This window comes from Acinonyx jubatus, chromosome D4 (assembly GCF_027475565.1).
Source record: "Acinonyx jubatus isolate Ajub_Pintada_27869175 chromosome D4, VMU_Ajub_asm_v1.0, whole genome shotgun sequence".
Lineage (NCBI taxonomy): Eukaryota > Metazoa > Chordata > Mammalia > Carnivora > Felidae > Acinonyx > Acinonyx jubatus.
This window is the reverse complement of record NC_069391.1, coordinates 21,567,950-21,588,731: the sequence shown is the minus strand read 5'-3', so window position 1 is coordinate 21,588,731 and position 20,782 is coordinate 21,567,950. Positions and strand designations below refer to the sequence as shown.

At 38.1% G+C, this 20,782-nt stretch overlaps 1 protein-coding gene across 7 annotated transcripts in view; it reads right to left on the bottom strand.

Moving 5' to 3' along the window:
- PTBP3 (polypyrimidine tract binding protein 3) overlaps positions 1-17,287 on the bottom strand; it is a 119,140-nt gene extending 101,853 nt beyond the window's left edge. For 2 of the 7 annotated variants that reach the window (XM_027034832.2, XM_027034833.2), the window contains exons 1-2: positions 17,060-17,286; positions 14,168-14,201 (exon numbers count right to left, since the gene is read on the bottom strand). In XM_027034832.2, the coding sequence (XP_026890633.2) occupies positions 14,168-14,201; positions 17,060-17,067 (42 nt within the window). In that variant the 5' untranslated portion in view covers positions 17,068-17,286. Of the gene's footprint in view, positions 1-14,167; positions 14,202-16,645; positions 16,665-17,059 lie in introns of those variants that run through there. The other 5 variants (XM_027034836.2, XM_027034837.2, XM_053204796.1 and 2 more) reach the window with 4 other exon arrangements.
- Between the last annotated feature and the right edge of the window lie 3,495 nt (positions 17,288-20,782).

The following is a 20,782-nucleotide window of genomic DNA, read 5'->3' as shown; positions in this document are numbered from 1 at the left end:
GTAAAAGAAATACCAATTTTATCCAAAAGAATATAGTGAACAGAGGCTCTACAATAAAATTACAGGGTGCCTGGGTTGCTCAGTCAGTTAAGTGTCCGACTTCAGCTCAGGTCATGTCACAGTTGGTGAGTTCAAGCCCCCCGTCGGGCTCTGTGCTGACAGCTCAGAGCCTGGAGCCTGCTTCAGTTTCTGTGTCTCCCTCTCTCTCTGCCCCTCTCCTGCTTGTGCATACACACTCTCTCTCTCTCAAAAATAAACATTAAAAAAAAATTTTTTTTTTAATAAATAAAACTACAGACAATAAAAGAGTAGCTAATGTTTGGAAACTAAAATTTTAACACCAGTAAATAATCTTGGGTTTAAAAGGAAATTTTTTTCAGGGCACCTGGGTGGCTCAGCTGGTTAAGCATCCGAGTTTGACTCAGGTCATGATCTCGTAGCTCATGAGTTTGAACCCCGTGTCGGGCTCTGTGCTGACAGCTTAGACCTGGAGCCTGCTTCAGATTCTGTGTCTCACTCTCTCTCTGCCCCTCCCCCACTCATGCTCTGTTTCTCTCTCTTTCTCAAAAATAAATAAACGTTTAAAATAAATAAAATAATTAAAAAAAGAAAATTTTAAAGTCTTAAGTATAAAAATATTTAAGATATAATGAAATGAAAACACAGATACTAAACTTGTGATATCGAGCTTTAGTACTTTAAGATAAATTTACAGCTGAAACAAGAAATTTAAAAATAAGTGGATTAACTATCCAATTAAAAAAACTTAGAAAGGGGCGCCTGGGTGGCTCAGTCGGTTAAGCGGCCGACTTCGGCTCAGGTCATGATCTCGCGGTCCATGAGTTCAAGACCCACGTGGGGCTCTGTGCTGACAGCTCAGAGCCTGGAGCCTGCTTCAGATTCTGTGTCCCCCTCTCTCTGACCCTCCCCTGTTCATGCTCTGTCTCTCCCTGTGTCAAAAATAAATAAACGTTAAAAAAAAATTTTTTTTTAAAACTTAGAAAAAGAGCAAAAGAACAAACCCAAACATGAAAAAAGAAAAATTTTTAAATAACAGAAAACAAATGAAATCAAGAACTGAAAAATCACTTAAAGATTACTAAAAACTAAAAGCTGGTTCTTTTAAAACACCAACCTGGGCCTCTAGCATAACTGATCAAGGAGAGAAAAAACAATTCCAAATAAAAAAAGAATAACAAAAGACTAAAGAGATTAAAATTAACATGAGTATTATGAACTGCAGAATAAAAGCTTAAGAAATCAATAATCAAATGAATATATTCCTACAAAATATAAAATTCCAAAACTACTATGAGAGGAAACACAGAACTTCAATTAAACCATACGAATTAAAGATAGTGAATTAGTAAATAAAGACCTCTCACCTTCTACTCCCAACCTAGGCCCAGATGGCTTTACAGGTGAGAGCAACCAAACTTTCAAACTTCTGAGAGAAAAACTATTAATAAACTTACAGTGAAAAACCTGGCAAATACCTTAACCAAGTGATTAAAATTAACATTACAAAAACAGGACAAATCAACATCCTTTGCCTTCTAATACAATACACTGAGAAGAACATAACATCACTTCTATGGTATTCCTACCAAAAATATACAACCTAAATCTAACTATGAAGAAACAGATAAACTCAAAGTGACGGACACCCTACACAATAAAATGCCTGTATTCTTTTAAAATGTCAATGTCATGAATCAAAAAGACTGGGGAACCAAGGTGCCTGGGTAGCTCAGTCGGTTAAGCATCTGATTCAGCTCAGGTCATGATCTCATCATGGTTTGTAAGTTCAAGGCCCACATCGGGGTCCACGCCAATAGTGGGATTCTTTCTCTCTGTCCCTCCCCTGCTCATGCGTGCTCTCTCTCAAAATAAATAAACTTAAGAAAAAGAAAAAAAATAGGACTGAGGAACCTTTTGACATTTTCTGACTTTCATAATTATACATAGTAATGTAAAGAAAAGTTCTGTTTTTAGGTAATATACTCTGAAGTATTTAGGAGTTAGAGAATAAATAAAGTAAAATAAGGGATGCCTGGCTGCCTCCGTTGGAGGAGCAGGAGGAGCATGTGACTCTTGATTTTGGGGGTCATGAGTTTGAGCCCCATGTTGGATATAGAGATTACTAAAAAAATAAACTTTAAATAAATTAAGATAATATATCAATGAAGTTTCAAAGACTCTACTGACAAATTATTGATTATGAGGGAAAATTAGTAACTTAATAGTAGAGAAACCTAGATGACAATCACATTAGCCAATTTACAATCAGAAGGAAAAAAAAGGATATATGTAGAGATGTATGTATACCTAGAGAAAGGTGTGTGTGTGTGTAGAGAATATTAACAAATGAATATGAGTGATGAAACAAATGGAGCAAATGTGAGCTAACTGGGTGATGGTTACACAGGTTTTTTGTACTATTCTGCAACCTATGTTTGCATTAAAATAAAAAGGTTTAAAAAAATTTAGTGTAAAGTAAAAAAAAATACGGTTATCAATGAAATACACATTAGTACACTAAGAAAAAAGAAAACCTTTAAAAAGGAAAATCAAAGTATATACAAACCATGGTAAGCTATTAGAAAGAGAGAATGTGGTCATATAAAAAAGTCATATGCATAATGACTGACAACCAAAAAGTATCTGCACTTACATAAGCAATCTTATTTGGATATTAATAAGCTATTTTAGTATTCATTTTTTTCAATATTTATTTACCACTTTGAGTTAAGTAGTTGTATTAGTTATATACAGATGCAAACTAATTACCCCCAAATTCAGCAGCTGATAAAAAACAAGTATTTTTTAATTCAATTTCCATAAGTCAGAAATCTGGGCATGACTTTGCTAGATCCTCTGACTCAGTGTCTCTCACAAGCTGTAATAATTTCAAAGTTCAGTAGAGGAAATAGAGGATCCACTTCCAAGTTTAGTCAAGTTGCTGCTGGCAGTATTCAGTTTGTATGTGGACCACCAGGCAGCTAACATGTCACCTCACTTTCATCAGAGTGAATAAAGTAGACAGCAAGAGAAGCCAGTCTTTTGGAACTCAACCTCTCAAGTTGTTAAGATGTTAATACCACCATCTTGCTACTTTACCTTGTTGTCTGTCTGGGTTATCTATTCCTTAACCTACCTTAAAGACAAAAAGCAGATTAAAAGAACAGGAAAAGGAACAAGAAAAAGATATACCAAATACCAAATACTAACCACAAGAACAATGGAATAACTACATTACTATCAGACAAAGTAGATTTTAGGGCAGAATTATTACTGAAAATAAAGATGTATATTTCAAATAATAAAAGAGTCAATTCATCAAAAAATAGAACATTCCTAAATATGAGTGCATCTAATAACTGAGACTCAAAAATACAAATCAAAAACTGACACAACTACAAAGAATTTTTTTTTTAATCTGTAAGTATAGATAGAAATTCCAATACCCTCTCCTCTTTCAGTAATTTACAGAACAAAAAAAGAAAATCAGAAAGGATATCAGAAGACTTGAATTTTCATCCTTCCTCCCAAGTTTGTTTATTTTGAGAGAGGGAGAGAATATACACAAGCAGGAGAGGGAGGGGAAAAGAGAGAGAAAGAATCCCAAGCAAGCTCCAGGCTGACAGTGTGGAGCCCAATCCGGGGCTTGATCCCATGAAATGTGAGATCATGACCTGAGGCAAAACCAAGAGCCAGACGCTTAACCAACTGAACCTTCCAGGTGCCATCTTTTTTTTTTTTTTTTTAAGAAATCTAATCTCAACACCCAACATGGGGCTCAAACTCACAACAAGATCACGAGTCAGATGCTCTACCAGTGGAGCCAACCAGGCACCCCAGAAGACTTCAATTATCAACCAGCCTATCTCATTGACATTTAAAAGGCAATATGCTCAACAAAAGTAAACTATATATTCTTTTAAAGTGTATATAGACCATTCATACACACCATATACTCGACATTAAAACAGATTTCAGGAGGGACACCTGGGTGACTCAGTCAGTTGAGCGACTGACTCTCGATTTTGCCTCAGATCATGATCCCAAGGTCATGGGATGAAGCCCACATTGGACTCCACAATGAGCATGAAGCCTGTTTAAAATTCTCATTCTCTCTCTCTCTCCCTCTGTCCCTCTCCCCTGCTCAAGCTCTCTCTGTCTCTCTAAAAATGAAAAATTAAAAAAATTTTCGGGAAATGTAAAAAGACTGAAATGATTCAAAGTACTATAAAAAAAAAAAAACAGTAACATGAAGATATCTGGAAAAACCCAAAATATTTAGAAATTCCCAGTATATCAAAATCTGTGGGATACAGCTAAAGAAATTTAAAATCTGAATTAACACAGGATCTATTTTTAAAAACCGAATTCATAATTAAAAACCTTCCCACCCAAAAATATGCACCCACAAATAGTTACACTGAATTTCATCAAACATTTAAGGAAGAAATATTAATCTTATACAAACTCTTTAAAAAAATTTTTTTAATGTTTATTTATTTTTGATAGAGACACTGAGTGTGAGCAGGGGGAAGGGCAGAGAGAGAGAGAAAGAGAGAGAGAGACAGACAGACAGACAGACAGACACAGTATCCAAAGCAGGCTCCGGCTCTGAGCTGTCAGCACAAAGCCTGACACAGGGCTTGAACTCACGAACTATGAGATCATGACCTGAGCTGAAGTTGGACGCTCAACTGACTGAGCTACCCAGGTGCCCCATACAAACTCTTTTTAAAAAAAAGGGAATACTTTCCAACTCATGTCAGTTTTGGTCATCTGCTATTTTCTGTCTTTCAAGGAATTTGTACATTTCAGTTGTTACTTATTATCTCCTTCTACTTTCTTGTGGTTTTACTTACTCTCAATAAAAATGAAAACAGAACAAATCAAACTTTTGGGATGTGGCTAAAGCTATGCTAAGAGGAAGATTTATAGCATTAAAATTATTACATTGGAAGTATCTTAAGTGAAAATACCAAGTGTTGGTGAGAATTTGTAGTAACAGTAACTTTCAAACACTGCCATTAGTAATTTGGAACTATCTAGTAAAGCTGAACATGTGTATTATCCCTACACCAGCCTACAATTTCTCTTCTGGAGTAGCAAGCACATTTCTAAGATGGTCCATACTGCTTAGCATTCACACCCAGGCCTAACTCCCTCCCCTTAGATGTAGGCTACACCTAGTGACCTACTTCTATGAACAGAATACTTTAGCGGAAGTGATAGATTGTTCCCTTCCAGATTAGGTTTCAAAAGACTGACTTCTGCTTAACTCTTACTCTGTCTCTTGGTTACTTGGGAGAAGCAAGTTGCTGAGGCAAGCTGCACTATGGAGAGACTCACATGGCAAGGAATTGAGGGCAGCCTTTAGCCAACAAATAAGGAAGTGAGGCCCTCAGGTCAACAGCCCAGGAGGAACTGACTCCTGCCAATCACGTGAGTGAGCTTGCAAGCAGATTCTTCCCCAGAAGATGACAGCGGCATCTACCAACACCTTGATAGCAGTCTAGCATAAGAGCCCCAAAGTCAGAGGACTCAGCTAAGCCATACCTAGATTCCTGACCCACAGAAAATGTAAGAAAATAAATCTTAATAATAAAGAGTAAAAGTGATGAAACAGAAAACTCAACCAAGAGAAAATAAATGAAACCAAAAATTGCCTTTTAAAAAGGATCATTAATATTGAAAACCTCTAGCTATACCAATCAGAAAAAAAACAAAAAACAAAAAACAAAACCCACCATGAATTATCAAGATCAGAACTGAAAAGATGGAAATCATTACAGATCCTAGGGATTAACAAGATAAGGAGCTCCAACATGACAAATTCCTTGAAAGGTCTAAATCCAACACCCATTCATTTTAACAAAAAACAATGAATAGAAAAATTTGTTCAACATGATGAGAAAGACATCTAAGAAAAACCTACAGGTAACAAAGACAGACTACTTACCTTTATGAGCAGGATGTTGTCACCTCTACTTAGCATTATATTGGAGGTTTTAATTTTGGATTAAGGCAAGAAAAAAAAATCATCCAGATTCGAATTTAAAAAATAAAACTCGGGGCGCCTGGGTGGCGCAGTCGGTTAAGTGTCCGACTTCAGCCAGGTCACGATCTCGCGGTCCGTGAGTTCGAGCCCCGCGTCAGGCTCTGGGCTGATGGCTCAGAGCCTGGAGCCTGTTTCCGATTCTGTGTCTCCCTCTCTCTCTGCCCCTCCCCCGTTCATGCTGTCTCTCTCTGTCCCAAAAATAAATAAACGTTGAAAAAAAAAATTCAAAAAAAAATAAAATAAAATAAAACTCTACTCACAGATGACATGGTCATGTACAAAAAAAAAAAAAAGATCCTACGCAGTTAAAAAAATACAGTAACAGCAATGCCATAAGTTACAAAGTAAATGTGCAAAGAACTATTTCTATATATTGAAGAGAAAATATAATTTACCATACAAAAAAAAATGGGATACATTTAAAACATACATATAAACTTGTACACTGAAAACTACAAAACAGCACTAAAAGAAATTAGAGAAGACCAAAAAAAATTGAGATACTCTATTCCACAGGTAACAAGACTCAGTATGGTTGAAACATCAATGTCTCCCTAATTGATCTAGATAGTCTGTGCAATCCCAGTAATCCCAGTTTCTAAATAGAAACTGACAAGCAGATTGTAAAATTTTTAAGAAAAGTGCAAATGATTTAGTATAGCTAAAACAATACTGATAAAGAAGAACAATGTTGGGAGGACCTAACACTACTTGAATTTAAGACACTATAAATCTACTGTTATCAAGACAGTGTGACATTAACACAGTAATAGATAATGGTTAAGAATTCAGTGTGTAGAAATAGACACACTCACAAATGGTGAACTAATTTTCAAATAATGGTACCAATACAATTCATCATGGAAAGGAAAATCTTTTCATCAAATGTGTCAAACTCATTATATAACCATATGGAAACAAGTGAATCTCCATCTCTACCACACACCACACACAAAAACAAGTCTGAGATTCATCTCAAACCTAACCTTTCTTAAAAGTTCAAAGTACAGGCTTAAAGCAAATAAATAGAATATTTTTATATCCTTGGGATAAGCAGATTTCTTAGACAAGACATAGAAAGCCAAAAACAAAAAATGCAAAAGAAATTTATCAAAATTAAATTCTATTTATCAAGATACCATTAAAAAATGAATAGGCAAGCCACAAGGCTAGGAGAAAATATTCACAGTACATATATCTGAAAATGGACTTACACCTAGAATATACAGAAAACCCTTATAACCCTATTTCAAATAGAGTTCAAATAAAGAAAAAAAAATATTGACGATCTTGGGGGCAAAAAACATAGGGGGAAAAATACCTTCCATATAGAGAAATACAGATAAGAATTACAAGGTTTCTTTCTCATCAGAAACCCTGCACCCATTAAGAAAGTAGAATGAGGAGGAACCTGGGTGGCTCAGTCAGTTAAGCATCCGACTCCTGGTTTTGGCTCAGGTTATGATCTCACTATTTCATGGGTTTGAGTCCTGCATTGGGCTCTGCGCTGGCAGTGTAGAGCCTGCTTGGGATTGTCTCTCCCTCTCTTTCTGCCCCTTCCCCACTTACACACACACACACATACTCTCTCTCTCAAAATAAATAAACTGCATATAAAGGAAAGAAAGAAAGAAAGAAAGAAAGAAAGAAAGAAAGAAAGAAAGAAAGAAAGAAAGGAAGGAAGGAAGGAAGGAAGGAAGGAAGGAAGGAAGGAAAGAAAAAGAAAGAAGGAAGGAAGGAAGGAAGGAAGGAAGGAAGGAAGGAAGGAGAAAGAAAGAAAGAAAGAAAGAAAGAAAGAAAGAAAGAAAGAAGAAAGAAAGAAAGAAAGAAAGAAAGAAAGAAAGAAAGAAAGAAAGAAAGAAAGAACAAAACAAAACTGCAGGCCCCAAATGGCACCACTTATGACAAATCACCAAGTCTGGACTTAATACCTAACCTACTAGCAGTTTCAACCTCCCTCAGAATTGGAGTCTTAATTGGTCAGTCAGGAACTTTCTGATGAGCATCAATGAGGCCATCTGTCACAGGGCCCTCTCAATCCCTCAAAGGAAGATGGAGTAATCTACATAGTAAGACCCCTGTAAAAGAAGGTGACCTTGCCTGAACAATCCTTTCTTTTCTTTTGCTAATAGCTTGCCCCACCTTCCTTCCTATCAAAACCTATGTTGTACAACACCTTGAAGCTCCTCTCTACTTAGCTGGAATGCTGATTCATAAACCCCTTAGTAAATCCAATTAGATCTTCAAATTTACTTGGTTGATTTTAACAACAGAAAACAATTATGAACAAGATAGATGTTAATCCAACTAAATCATCCCTTAAAGTGTGCAGAGTCTATATATACCGATTAAAAGACTGTCAGAGTGGATTTGAAAAAAGACCTTACAGGGGCGCCTGGGTGGCTCTGTCAGTTAAGCGTCTGACTTCTGCTCAGGTCATGATCTCACGGTTTGGGAGTTCAAACCCTGCACAGAACCTTGCACTGACAGTGTGGAGCCTGCTTGGGATTCTTTCTCTCCCTCTCTCTTTCAAAATAAATAAACTGCTGCCCATGCTCTCTTTATCTCTCAAAATAAATAAGTAAACATAGATGATGGATGGATGGATGGATGGATAGATAGATAGATAGATAGATAGATAGATAGGACGGGCATCTAGGTGGCTTATTCGGTTAAGCATCAGACTCTTGGTTTTGGCTCAGGTTATGCTCTCACAGTTCTAGCTGACAGGCTGACAGTGTGAAACCTGCTTGGGATTCTCTCTGCTCCTCCTGCATGCTCTCTCTTTCTCTCTCTCAAAATAAATAAATAAACTTAAAAAAAATAATAAATTAAGAAATATGTAAGACTTAATGAACGTTCACAAAAGATAAGTGAATGACTAATAAATACATGAAAAAGTAGAAAAGCATGAAAAGGTAAGCACCACCATCAGTCATGAGGTCAATGCAAATTAAAACTATAATGAGATACTGTCAGCCTTTCTGGTTATACCCACTAGAATGGGTAAGTGAAGACTGGCAATACCAACTGTAGACAAGGATGCAGGCAACCTAAACTCCATAATACAAAGCTAGTCCGAGTACAAAATGGTACAACATTTAACAAAACAGTTTGACAGTTTCTTACAAATTTAAATATATGCATATCTAATTCTATTCCTACATATGGTGTAGAATGAAGCATACATCTATCCAAAGACATACACAAATGCTTAAAGCAGCTTTATTCACAACAGTCCAAATCTGGAAAGAACCCAAATGTCTATCAACATGAGAACAGATTTTTAAATATTGTAATACATTCACAAAGGAATACTCTCAGAAATAAAAAATAATGAACTACTGATACATGCAACATGGTTGAATCTAAAACTCATTTTGCTGAGTAAAAGAAGCCAGACATCAAAGAGCTTTTACTGTATATATGACATATAAATATTTTATTCCATTTATACAAAGTTCATAAACAGAAAAATTAATAGACATCAGAACAGTTGCCTAAACTGACTCTGAAAAAAGGCAACAAAAATATTTGGAATGATGTTCTATGGCCGTGACTGGGGAGTAGGAAACATAGGTGGATACATTTCTCAGAATTTATTGCACTGTACCCTTGAAAACTGTGCATTTCACTCTATGCAAATTACAGCCCGATTTAATTAAAAAAAAAAAAATCCAGTAAAGGCCTTCTTTATTTTGTATAGCTCAAGCACTGCAGCAGGCAAGCTTTTTCTGAAAAGGGCCAAAAAGTAAATATTCTAAGCTTTGTGGTCATATGATCTCTGCTACCACTATTCAACTCTATCCATCTATCATGAAAATCACCAGACAATATGGAATTAGCATGGCTGTGTTCCAACAAAACTATTTACCAAACAGGTGGCAAGCTGGATATGGTCCACAGTCTGTACTTTGCTAAGCTCTGGTCAAGCAAAAAAAAAAAAAAAAAAACCCAATCTTCAAAATCAATTTAAATATGTTATATTGTTCTTCCCTTTATACTAACAGGCATGATAATTATCAGAAACCAATTAATAGTCTTTCCTAAACATGAGTTTTTCTATATGCATCTAATGAATTAAAATAGGAAGACAACGGGGGTCTGGGTGGCTCAGTCTCTTAAGCATTTGACTCTTGATTTTGGCTTAGGGTTCGCGATTTTGAGCCCCACGACAGGCTCTACACTGGCAGTGTGGCTCTGCTTGGGATTCTCTCTCCTTCTCCCTCTCCTTCTCCCTCAAATATAAATAAATAAACTTTAATAAAATAAAATAGGAAGACAACCCAGAAAACATATAAAAAAATCATCATTAAAAAAAATCATTTGTGGGGCGCCTGGGTGGCTCAGTTGGTTATGTGCCTGACTTAGGCTCAGGTCATGATCTCGCAGTTTGTGAGTTCAAGCCCTACAGAGGGCTCTGTGCTGACAGTTCAGAGCCTGGAGCCTGCTTCAGACTGTGTGTCTCCCTCTCTCTCTGCCCTTCCTTCATGCATGCACGCGGACTCTCTCTCAGAAATATTTTTAAAAAAAAAATTTTTTTTTATTTAAAAAAAATTTTTTTAATCAATCATTTGTTTTAATAGCTACTACAGCATTTTGAAAACATAACTACAAATACGGAAAATATTTGAGTTTCAGATAAACCAACTAGTAAATAAAGTGTAAGCTGGAAATTTTTTTTAAGTTTATTTATTTATTTTGAGAGAGAAACAGAAAAGGAGGAGGAGCAGAGAGAGAGGTTGAGAGAATTCCAAGCAGGCTCTGCATGGTCAGCAAGGAGCCCGACATTGGGCTCAAACTCATGCATCATGAGGTCATGACCTATAAGCTGGAAATTTTAAATACACTTAGGTGCATACACAAAAAGCTATGTTACCCACAATGCAGACAGTTTGGTTTATCTGGTATAATGAAGTTCTTTTTTTTTTCTTAAGTTTTATTTATGTAAATAATGTATGCACCCAATGTGGGCCTCGAACACATGACCCCAAGATCAAGAGTCACATGCTCTTCCAACTGGGCCAACCAGGCACCCAGTATAATAAAGTTCTTGAAACTTGTCCATTATCACTCATAGTCACCTAGTTGGTTCTTCATTCAAAAGAATTTAAAATAAAGGATAACACTGTTTCTTTTTTTTTTTTTTAATGTTTATTTTGAGAGAGAGAGCACACCAGCAAGCAGGGGTGAGGCAGAAGAGAGAATCTCAAGACAGGCTCTGCAGTATTAGCACAGAGCCCAACTGGGGGCTTGATCTCACGACCCTGAAATCATGACCTGAGCTGAAATCCAGAGTCGGGCGCTTAACTGACTGAGCCATTCAGGTGCCCCCGCTTGTTTTTAAAAGCGTATTAAAACGTGAAATAACATGAGACAATAAAACAAATACTTTGTGAAAAGTACCCAAAATTAATTTTCCTGCATAATTTAGGCAAGGCTCAAAAATTAATACGCTGTATCCAGGGTATACAACTACATAAGTAAATCTCAAACATGGTATGTCCCTAAACTGCTTGAAAATGTTTATCTGTATTCAAGAAAATTCCAATCTAAAAAATGGATCTAATTCTTTCTCACTACAGTAACACCTAATTGAGGAAACACCAGCAAAATCAGAAGGCTTGGGTTCCATTTTACGTTTGTCACCAAACTAGCTGCCCATTTTGCTATCATTCACTTATCAGGTATTTTTTGAGAGATTATGTGCCGGACATTGGAAACACAGTAGTGAAGAAAATATCAAAATTTCCTGCCTTCATGACATATCATAGTCAATAACTTCATCTCTAAAAACAATTCCATTTTGTTTCTCTAAAATAAAAGATTTTATATTGAGTATTTTTAATTCTTTAAAAATGAAATTCATATTATTTGTCTGAGTCTGGGAAAGCAACTTGTGGAGCATAACCTGAAATCCACTCTTGCCAGTGGCTGAAACTATTTGTTGTATCATCATATTCAGATAGCAAATAAAGGTAAGAAACTGATATTCTCAAAAGACTTATTTAAATTTGCTAATTTTGGTTTATACAATCTAGACAAATTATGAGCCTTATTAGCCTATTACCTGGTAACTAAATTCCTTGGATGGGATCCAAGAAAGAAGCAGAACAATCTTAGGAGAAATTCTCCATATAATGAGTAATTTTACAGACATTTCCAGTATGTAAGTCTATAAAAATATAGATTGACCAGTGAAACAACTAAATCAGCATATTGTTTCTTCAGAGTAGGATTTGACCTTTGTTTCCAAAGTGCTTGCTACTAAACAGGTAGTCAGAAATCCAAATCATGTATTCAAATCCAGTGGCTATACCTAGTCTTTTTCTTTTATTTATCATCAAGATACATTTTTTCCCCACAATAAAACAGGCATAACAGTCCCTCAAGGATAATTTCTCAATTTCAAAATGGTAAGTTTTTTAAATTTCTCACTTACTCATTTTTGCCAGATAAACTAGTATCACGAATTACATTTTGGATAAGACCAAAACAATATTCACTTTAAATATCCTTTCCCTCACAGGGACATAAAGAGACACCAAAAGTGATTCTAGACATGAGCCTGCAATTTCTAATCTCCATGTCATTCTCTTTAGCGTCATTCTCAAAAGAGAAAATGAATTGAGTATCTGTGGTGAGAAAAAAAAAAAAGACGATGACGATGAGAAGCATACCTAAGAGTTTCCTCCATTTATTTTCAATTCATAAAATATGTTTAAAGTTTGCCAAAGCAAGCTAATTCAACCCAACTTCAAAAGACAGTGTAAGCAATAGTTCCCAATTATGTTAGTCTCAGAGTCCTACTGTTAGTTTCATATGCTATTTGCTGTATTTGTGGGGGGTTTTTTTAAGTTTATTCATTTATTTGGAGAGAGTGAGCATGCAGGAAAGGAGCAGAGAGAGAGAGGGAGACACAGTCCCAAGCAGTCTCCATGCTGTCAGCACTGAGCCCGACATGAGGCTTGATCTCACGAACCAGGAGATCACGCATGACCTGAGTTGAAATCGAGTCAGATGCTTACAAGACTGACCCACCTAGGTGCCCCTAGGCTTATTTTTTAAGATGTTTCAAGAATATGAGCAGCACCACATAGAATAACTGCAAATGTGGAAGTGCTGAAATTGCTAGCAAGAAGAGATGATGAAGAGAAGAAAGTGATTAAACAACTTTACATAAAATACATATAAACATCAATTATTTATTTCTGTTTTCTACAGTAATCCAAACTATTAAGTGGCCTCTAGAACTAGATTCTCAACAGGTTTATCAAATATCAAATTGCTAAAGGAAACCTTAAAACATCCATTTATATTTAAAAACCTCATACTGATGAACATTGTTTACTTGATTTATAGTTTAGAATTCAATAAACGAGAAAACTGATTAAACTGATGTGACATTACTTAGAAGAATTATTACTGTCAAATACTAATTATCCAGCTCTCCTGCTGCTCACCTTCTAGACAGAACCCTTATTACTGGCAGCCAGTTATAATGGGGTGTGGGGTAAACGTCCAGCTTTAGAACCAGGAAGACATGGGTTTGAACTTTGGTGCACCACACCTTGAACCTATTTTACATCTCTAAAATGGGAATTTATTGATATCTACCTTGAAGAACTGTTATTAATTAGTGAAATACGTGCAAAGCAAGCTGGCACATAGTAGGAATTAGAGAAACCTTAGCTGCTACTATTACTTACTGTATTACTCATAAGCACATCCAAGAGAAGATATAAGAAAGAACATGACAGGGAAACACAGCCTAGGTTACATTTAACTGCTGAGCCAAAACAAAACAAAATCGAACACACTCACTCTGATAGTTCAAGGAAAACTATGGGCTAAACTTTTTGTTCACATTTTAGATATACAAGATAATACTGTAGTACCTCTTCATAAATATATAAAATCCAAAATCAGCTACAAATCCACTTATTTTGGAGCTAAATAAAAATGAAAGATTATTATCACACAGTAAAACAGATAAGTTTATGAACAGGTGAGATGATTTCACCATTGGAAAAAAAAATGCTGAAACTAAGATTTAAAAAAGCTTATGAAAGGATAGTAAAAGAGTCCTACCTTTAAACCGACTGCTATAAGATCTGTAACAACACTGTATGGAAAAAGTAAAAAGAGAAAATGGAAAACAAAGTTAGAGAACAAGTTTTTAAAAGACAGAGATAATAAGATTAAAGAAAAAAGGAAAAGCACTATAATAATAAAAATTAATAAAAATAAGAATGTGATGAGTTATGAAATGTTAATACAAAGAAAAGTGATGGGTCAGTCTAGCAACAGCAGAGTATAAAAGCAAAGCTTTAACCGCAAGGTAAGAAACAAATAGTAGATCAAATTCTTTTAGTATTCATTAAAGTATAGGTGTGTTTCAATAACATGAATATGTGTTTATCCATTTGCCTCTATTTAACAAATCCAAATCAAAACTTAAAAATCACCAAATTTCATTCTTTTAAATCACTGGTCTGAATTATCATGTTTAAAATTCTAAATGAAATAAAACCACTGAGTGGCTTTTACAGAAATAGAAGGTATCTTGCAAATTTGCATCTACCACCCAAAACAGCTCACCAAAATACAGCTAAGATAGTCTCTCAGAACTAAAATAAATGCAAACATCAAATTTCAGACATGAAAAATTTCAAAGATCTGCTTTAAAAAAAAAAAGCTCTACCACATCAAAACTGTGTTTAAGTATAAATTATCTCAGGAGGAAATGAACACATACACACACACAAAAGACAGTTGGAATTTGAGGAAGAACTAGAAAGATACAATGACTGGTGGTTTGTTGTTTCTTTTTTAACTATCCGAAATAATGAAAAAGGACCTTTTTCAGGCTGTGGGAAAATGCAAAAAGTTAATTAGCCTCTAGAAGCAAAAATTCACTGTGTTCAAAACCACATCCCTTAACCCCAAGGTGTAGAAACTCTATAAAGTTCTCCCAAGCAAAAATCCATCTCTTCTAACCCCCAAGAAACCATCTTCAATTACAATTTACCTCCATATCTCCTAAAGCTCTAACTAAATTCAACATATTATTAAGAACCTTTACCGCTATTACTTAATAAAAGTAAACAAATTTATGAATCTGGCTTGCTCAATGATGCAAATTTACTTGTTTTAAACAACCATGTAGGTTAAAATTTTTCCTTAGACTTGGTGAAAACTTGAAATTCATTTGTCTGAAATTTAAATGTGTCAAATAACTGTGCATAAAAATTAAGATTGTATCAGTCCTGAACTTACCTTCCAGGATCTGTCTTACTGCCTCACATATTTCAACGAATAAACAACTCATTCTTAGCTTTAATAACATATAAAGGGTGAAGAGAGAGTTATTAAACTATCCAAAAGAGTAAGTCTGCACTGCACAAAATGCAGAACTCCAGTCCTCTTTATAATCACTATAAATTTTCCAATACCAAAAGCTAGCCTGCGTCCACAGCTCAAGTCAAATCATCTAACGGACAACACACTACACACTGTGAGACACCAATTTCACAACCTCTCTAAACTGAAATACTGGCATAATTACACAAATAATTAAAACAGCAAAATTATGCACCCATATAAAGTGTAACTGAATAAGGTGATGTGCAGTGAGTTTTCAACAATGCTCTCAGAAAAGTTTCAATTAAACAATAAAAATAGCTTCAATTAAATTAAAACAAAATAAAGAACATCACAACCATGAATGAAATCTAAAATCACACTTTGTCTAAAGTCAGTAGCAGTATGCAATTAGCATTCAAATGAGTTAACCCAAATATTCCATACACTTCATGCCGTGAAAATACATAAATGAAGTCTAACGAAGACAAAAATTGTTGGAAGATTCCATTGTCTTTACACAGCATGGCAACAATCATCAACTATATGGTAACATGCACAAGGCTTTTACTGTTTAAGCAAGTTTCATATATTCTACAACCAAGAGGTTTGCAGATATCTTGTCCTCAAAAGCAAGTAAAAGGCCAAACAAAACCTCAAATACATAATAGGAATAAGTAAGAGGATTTGCAAGCTCTAATAGAGCTGGAGATATTTTAAAAATCTTGATGTACATATGTAACAATAATTAATCTATGAAGATCTTAATCCAGTCGTTTCCTTAAACATTAAATTATCTGTCAGGTCCCACGACAAATCCCTGGGTCCTCAGACAAATATTTATAACGGCGATTCCAAATCTTTTTACTTTGGTCACGGACCTCATTAACTTTTAAAGAGCTCCTCGAAAACTGAAGAAATTCACGGGGCTTCTTTTGGGGGGTTGTGGGGGAGAGCGTCCACGGTCACCAAGTCCAGACGCCCGGTATACAGATATCGTTGGCACAGCTCACAGCCCAAGTCGGGAGACCTCCTCCGGTACACCCCCCCCCCCCCCGCCTCCCCTCACGTCTACATCCGCGGGGGGCACTGGCCTCGGGACCAGGTCGCCGCCCAGACGTGCACCGACGCGTGCACTCGCCATCCGCCTCTCCGCGGCTGCTCGCCTCCCCGCCAGGGGAAGCTCCGGCGCTCGCCCCACCTCACCGGTAAACAGCAACTCCCCAAGCGGGAGGACGCCCGCCCCGAGCGCCGCCTCCGCCTCCCCCAGCGCCGCGCACCATTTTCTGAGAGGAAGTGTCGGCAGGCCGGGCCGGGCTCTCCGGACTCTTCGCGCGGAGGGCGGACCCCGGCACCCGGCGGCTGCACCCGGCTTTCCTCCGCTTCCGGGTGTGAGGATGAGAAGGGGCGGACATTACGGGGGCGCCCCGTGGGGGAAAGAGAGGCGGCGGCGGACCGCCCCTCCACGATTTCGGGCCGCGCGGAAGCCCCGCCGTCGGGCTCGGCCGGGGCAGCTCCTCCGGTCGCCAACGCCGCGCCAGGCTCCCCGGCCGCGGCGCGTCCGGCCGAGAGCCGAAAGGAAGCGGGGCAAGCGCAGCCGATGAGCCACCGAGTACTTACCCATCCATGGCCCAGACTGAGGAGCGCACGGTGCGGGGACTGACGGGCTCACCGCGAGCGGAGGGCGGAGGCGGCGGCAGCTGGGCGGCTCCGGGGACTGGCAAGCGGCGCCTCTCCGGAGCCCCGCCGGGTGGGAGGTGGAAGGAGAGTGGGAAACAGAGGCGGAGACCAGGGACGCTCCCGCCACCGCCGCGCCCCCACCTTCCCCACCCCGCAAGCGCGTCCCCGCCTCGCCTCATCCCGCCCCTTAGCGTCGACGCCCTCCCTCCACCCCGCCTCCAGCCGGCCTCCGGCTCGGCTCCAGGGCGCCCTCTTCCTGCCGTTGCCCTAGGACTCCGCCTCCCGGCCTCTCATCCCAGCGCACGCGCGCGCCTCGCCCCTGCCTCCCTCCTGCGTTCACGGGAGCGCGCTCCTTGTGCTTCTCTCTTTGCAGTCCCGCCCGCCCACCCGCGGGCCCTACCGGCCTTCCGGCTACTCTGCCTCGGGCTGCCTGGGTCCGACTCCGTTGTCTACCGGCGGGAAGAGCGTTGGAGACCCGACACCTGAGTGTAGGTAGGAGTGTCTCGCCAGGACCCCAGAACCGCGCTAGAATTGCTCCTGGTGAGCGAGGCTGGCGGTGGCTCGACCCCAAGCACCGAGGCAAGGCGCGGGCAGTGGTCTTCCGAAGCCCCGAGCCCTGCAACCCACGGAAGCCTGGGTTCAGGACCCGGGCCGGTGCGAACTCCAGTGCGGGACCCGCCGGTCGTCCGCCGGGTCCTATGAGTGTATCTCTGGGATTCCCAGTGGCCCGATAGGTTGAGATTAAAATGAATGAGATGAAACAGACTGCCCGCAACTTAAGAACCTCTCAATTGTGTACAGTTTTAGTCTCTATTCGACCCTACTGTCTGGGTTTGGATTTACACGAAATAGTCGTAGCACAATACGGAAGGGCCACTATATTGCCAGTATTTTATACAGGTTTTCATATCCCTTCATGTAAAGAAACATATCCTATGACGGAGTGATGATTCCCTTTTTTTTTCCACGTGAAAATGTAGATACTGGTAGAGTGATTTGCCCACAGTTTCACTGCCACTAGATCTCTTTCCTCTCGTCTGGGCAAAATTTTGTATCTAAGTAGTGGCACCTCGATCGTTTTCCCTTTTATATGCTGTATGGTTCTGAAATTCAATGATTTCCCAATTCACAGTTCATCAAAACATGAGCCACGAAAGGCTGTCCTCAACCAAATTCTTAACCTGACCAGGAAGAGAGGGGCTGCCCCCCCCCAGCCTCCTCATTTGAAAAGTAACGAGACACTCAATCATCCTCTATCTTTGCTAGTATCCTGCTTTTAAATAAGTAGGTGCTACTAAAACGATTTAAACTGTCTATTCATCCATCATTAAGGCATTATTTATTGTTTACTATGTGCCGAGCACTGCAGAAATAACCAAGAAATCAGATTCCAGCCTTCATGGTTGAATGGATTCCTCAATCACTTTATTATTTATTGGCAAAAAAAAAATTTTCAGATAGCTCAGGTATCTAATTCAGGGAGCCTACTTTTAAAGAACTGTATCTAACTTCAATCCCTCTTTCCAAAAGATAAAATATATTTTGTTTTATATGTTAAATACAATATTAAGTTGCACCCTACATTGCCAGACAGATGTTAAAAATTCATCAAGACAAGCTATTTTTTTTTAATGCTTATTTATTTATTTTGAGAGAGAGAGAGAGGGAGCACAAGCAGGGGAGGGGCTGAGAGAGGGGGAGAGAGAGAATCCCAAGCAGGCTCCACACTCAGCACAGAGCCAAGGTGGGGCTGGATTTCACGAGCCTGGTATCATGACCTGAGCCAAAATCACGAGTTGGATGCTCAAAAGGCTGGGCTACCCAGGTGCTCCTACTTAATTTGTTTTTATACTGCATACTAGGTCATAATTTCATGTACCGTAATTAATTTAACCTCTTCCAAAATAGTGGAAATTTAGAGTTGCTAATTCAAAATAACAATATTGCAAAGAACATAATATATATGAGCATCTCTGCACATATGAGTGTTTCTGAGGAATAGGTTCCTAGAAGTAGAATTGCAGAACAAAGAGGTATAAACATTTTCAAGTTTGATAAATATTGCCAAAATGATTCCAAAAAGGCTGTTCTGATTTACATTTTCTTAAGTTGCCTTTCTCTTAGCCCCATGCCTTAAGATAGCTGACAGATTTCAGTTTTAAAAAATAAATGTGAAATCGATCTGAAGCTCATTGTCCCTATTACTAACAATAGCTCTGGAAAGTCTCCAATGTAAAGATAGCATATCTGACTAATGAACAAAACTGACATTTCCTAAACACTTAACATCCCATTTTACAACAGAAGCATAGATAGAAGAAAACAGCTCACAACAGAAAGCAAGGTGAAACCTTTCTATTTCTCTTGCCTTTTGGTCCTAAGTTCAAAAGACTTCTCACTGATTGAGTGCCTTAGGTTTGTGAGTGCCTCTGATTCAAAACGGTAGACAGAATAGAAGTTAGGTCTTCTAGAACCACTTTTAGAATCCTAGATATTCCCATAGTCCAAATGGCATGGGAAAACCATGGCCTTCTATAATCTCAGCAAAAGTTTCTGAGGTTCCGGAATGATCAGATATCATCCACAAGACCTAGCTGGTCATGAGAACTTTATGTCCTGTCGAGTGGCTTTTTGATGGTGAAGAGAATATTGTGTTCTCTGTTTGCTCTAAACTTTTAAAAAGTAAGACAGTTACAATGACTTAATTTATAAATTTTCTAAGATTTTGCTTCTTTTTGTTTTTGTTCTAATTTGTCTAAGAAATTCCCCTGGGGGAAAAAAAAAAGAAATTCCCCTGAAATGCCTTCACTGAGAAGACACACACACACACACACACACACACACACACACACACATCCACTTCATCCACTATTATTATGTTTGGACAAAATGTAGCTTTTGAACATTTGCCTTAAGGCATTCCATTATGCATTGATAGTTAACCTTTAACTAACATTACCCTATTCATGTTTACAGGTAAGACTTCTTAAGACATACAAGTAATAGAAAGATGCCAGTATAGGTCAGAAATAAGATTAGCCTTTAGGTGAATCTGGAAGGAGCATATTTTTTTTTTTTGAGAGATAATTCTTTATTATTTTTTCTGGAAGGAGAACGTTTTAATATATTATCCCATGACAAATAGAAAATATAATCATTAATATGTATTCCTTAAAATAGAAACTGTACTGAGTTAAGAAAGCTAAATGCCAAAGGTACCCATTATGATTGCATTTGTATGTAATATTTTCAAAATGAAAAAATTATATATATGGAGAACAGACTAATGGTTTCCAGGGGTTAGGACCAGGGTGGGAGAGTATGGAAAGACAAGGGGACAGATGGCACTATAATGGAGTCACAAGGGGATGTTTGTGGTGATGGAACAGTTCTATATCTTGATTATGGGACTGGTTATACAAGTCTACACATGATGAAATTACATAGAACTTTAGACACATGCAAGTGCATATAAAACTGGCAAAATCTGAATAATAAGATTTCTGGATTGTATCGATATCAATTTCCTGGTTTTGTTATAATTAAGATGTTACTTTGGGAGAAACTGGGTAGAGAGTACACAGGACCTCTTTGCACTGCTTTTTAAAGTTCGTATGAATCTGCAATTATTTCAAAAGAAAACTTGAGGAGTGTTCCCTTCAA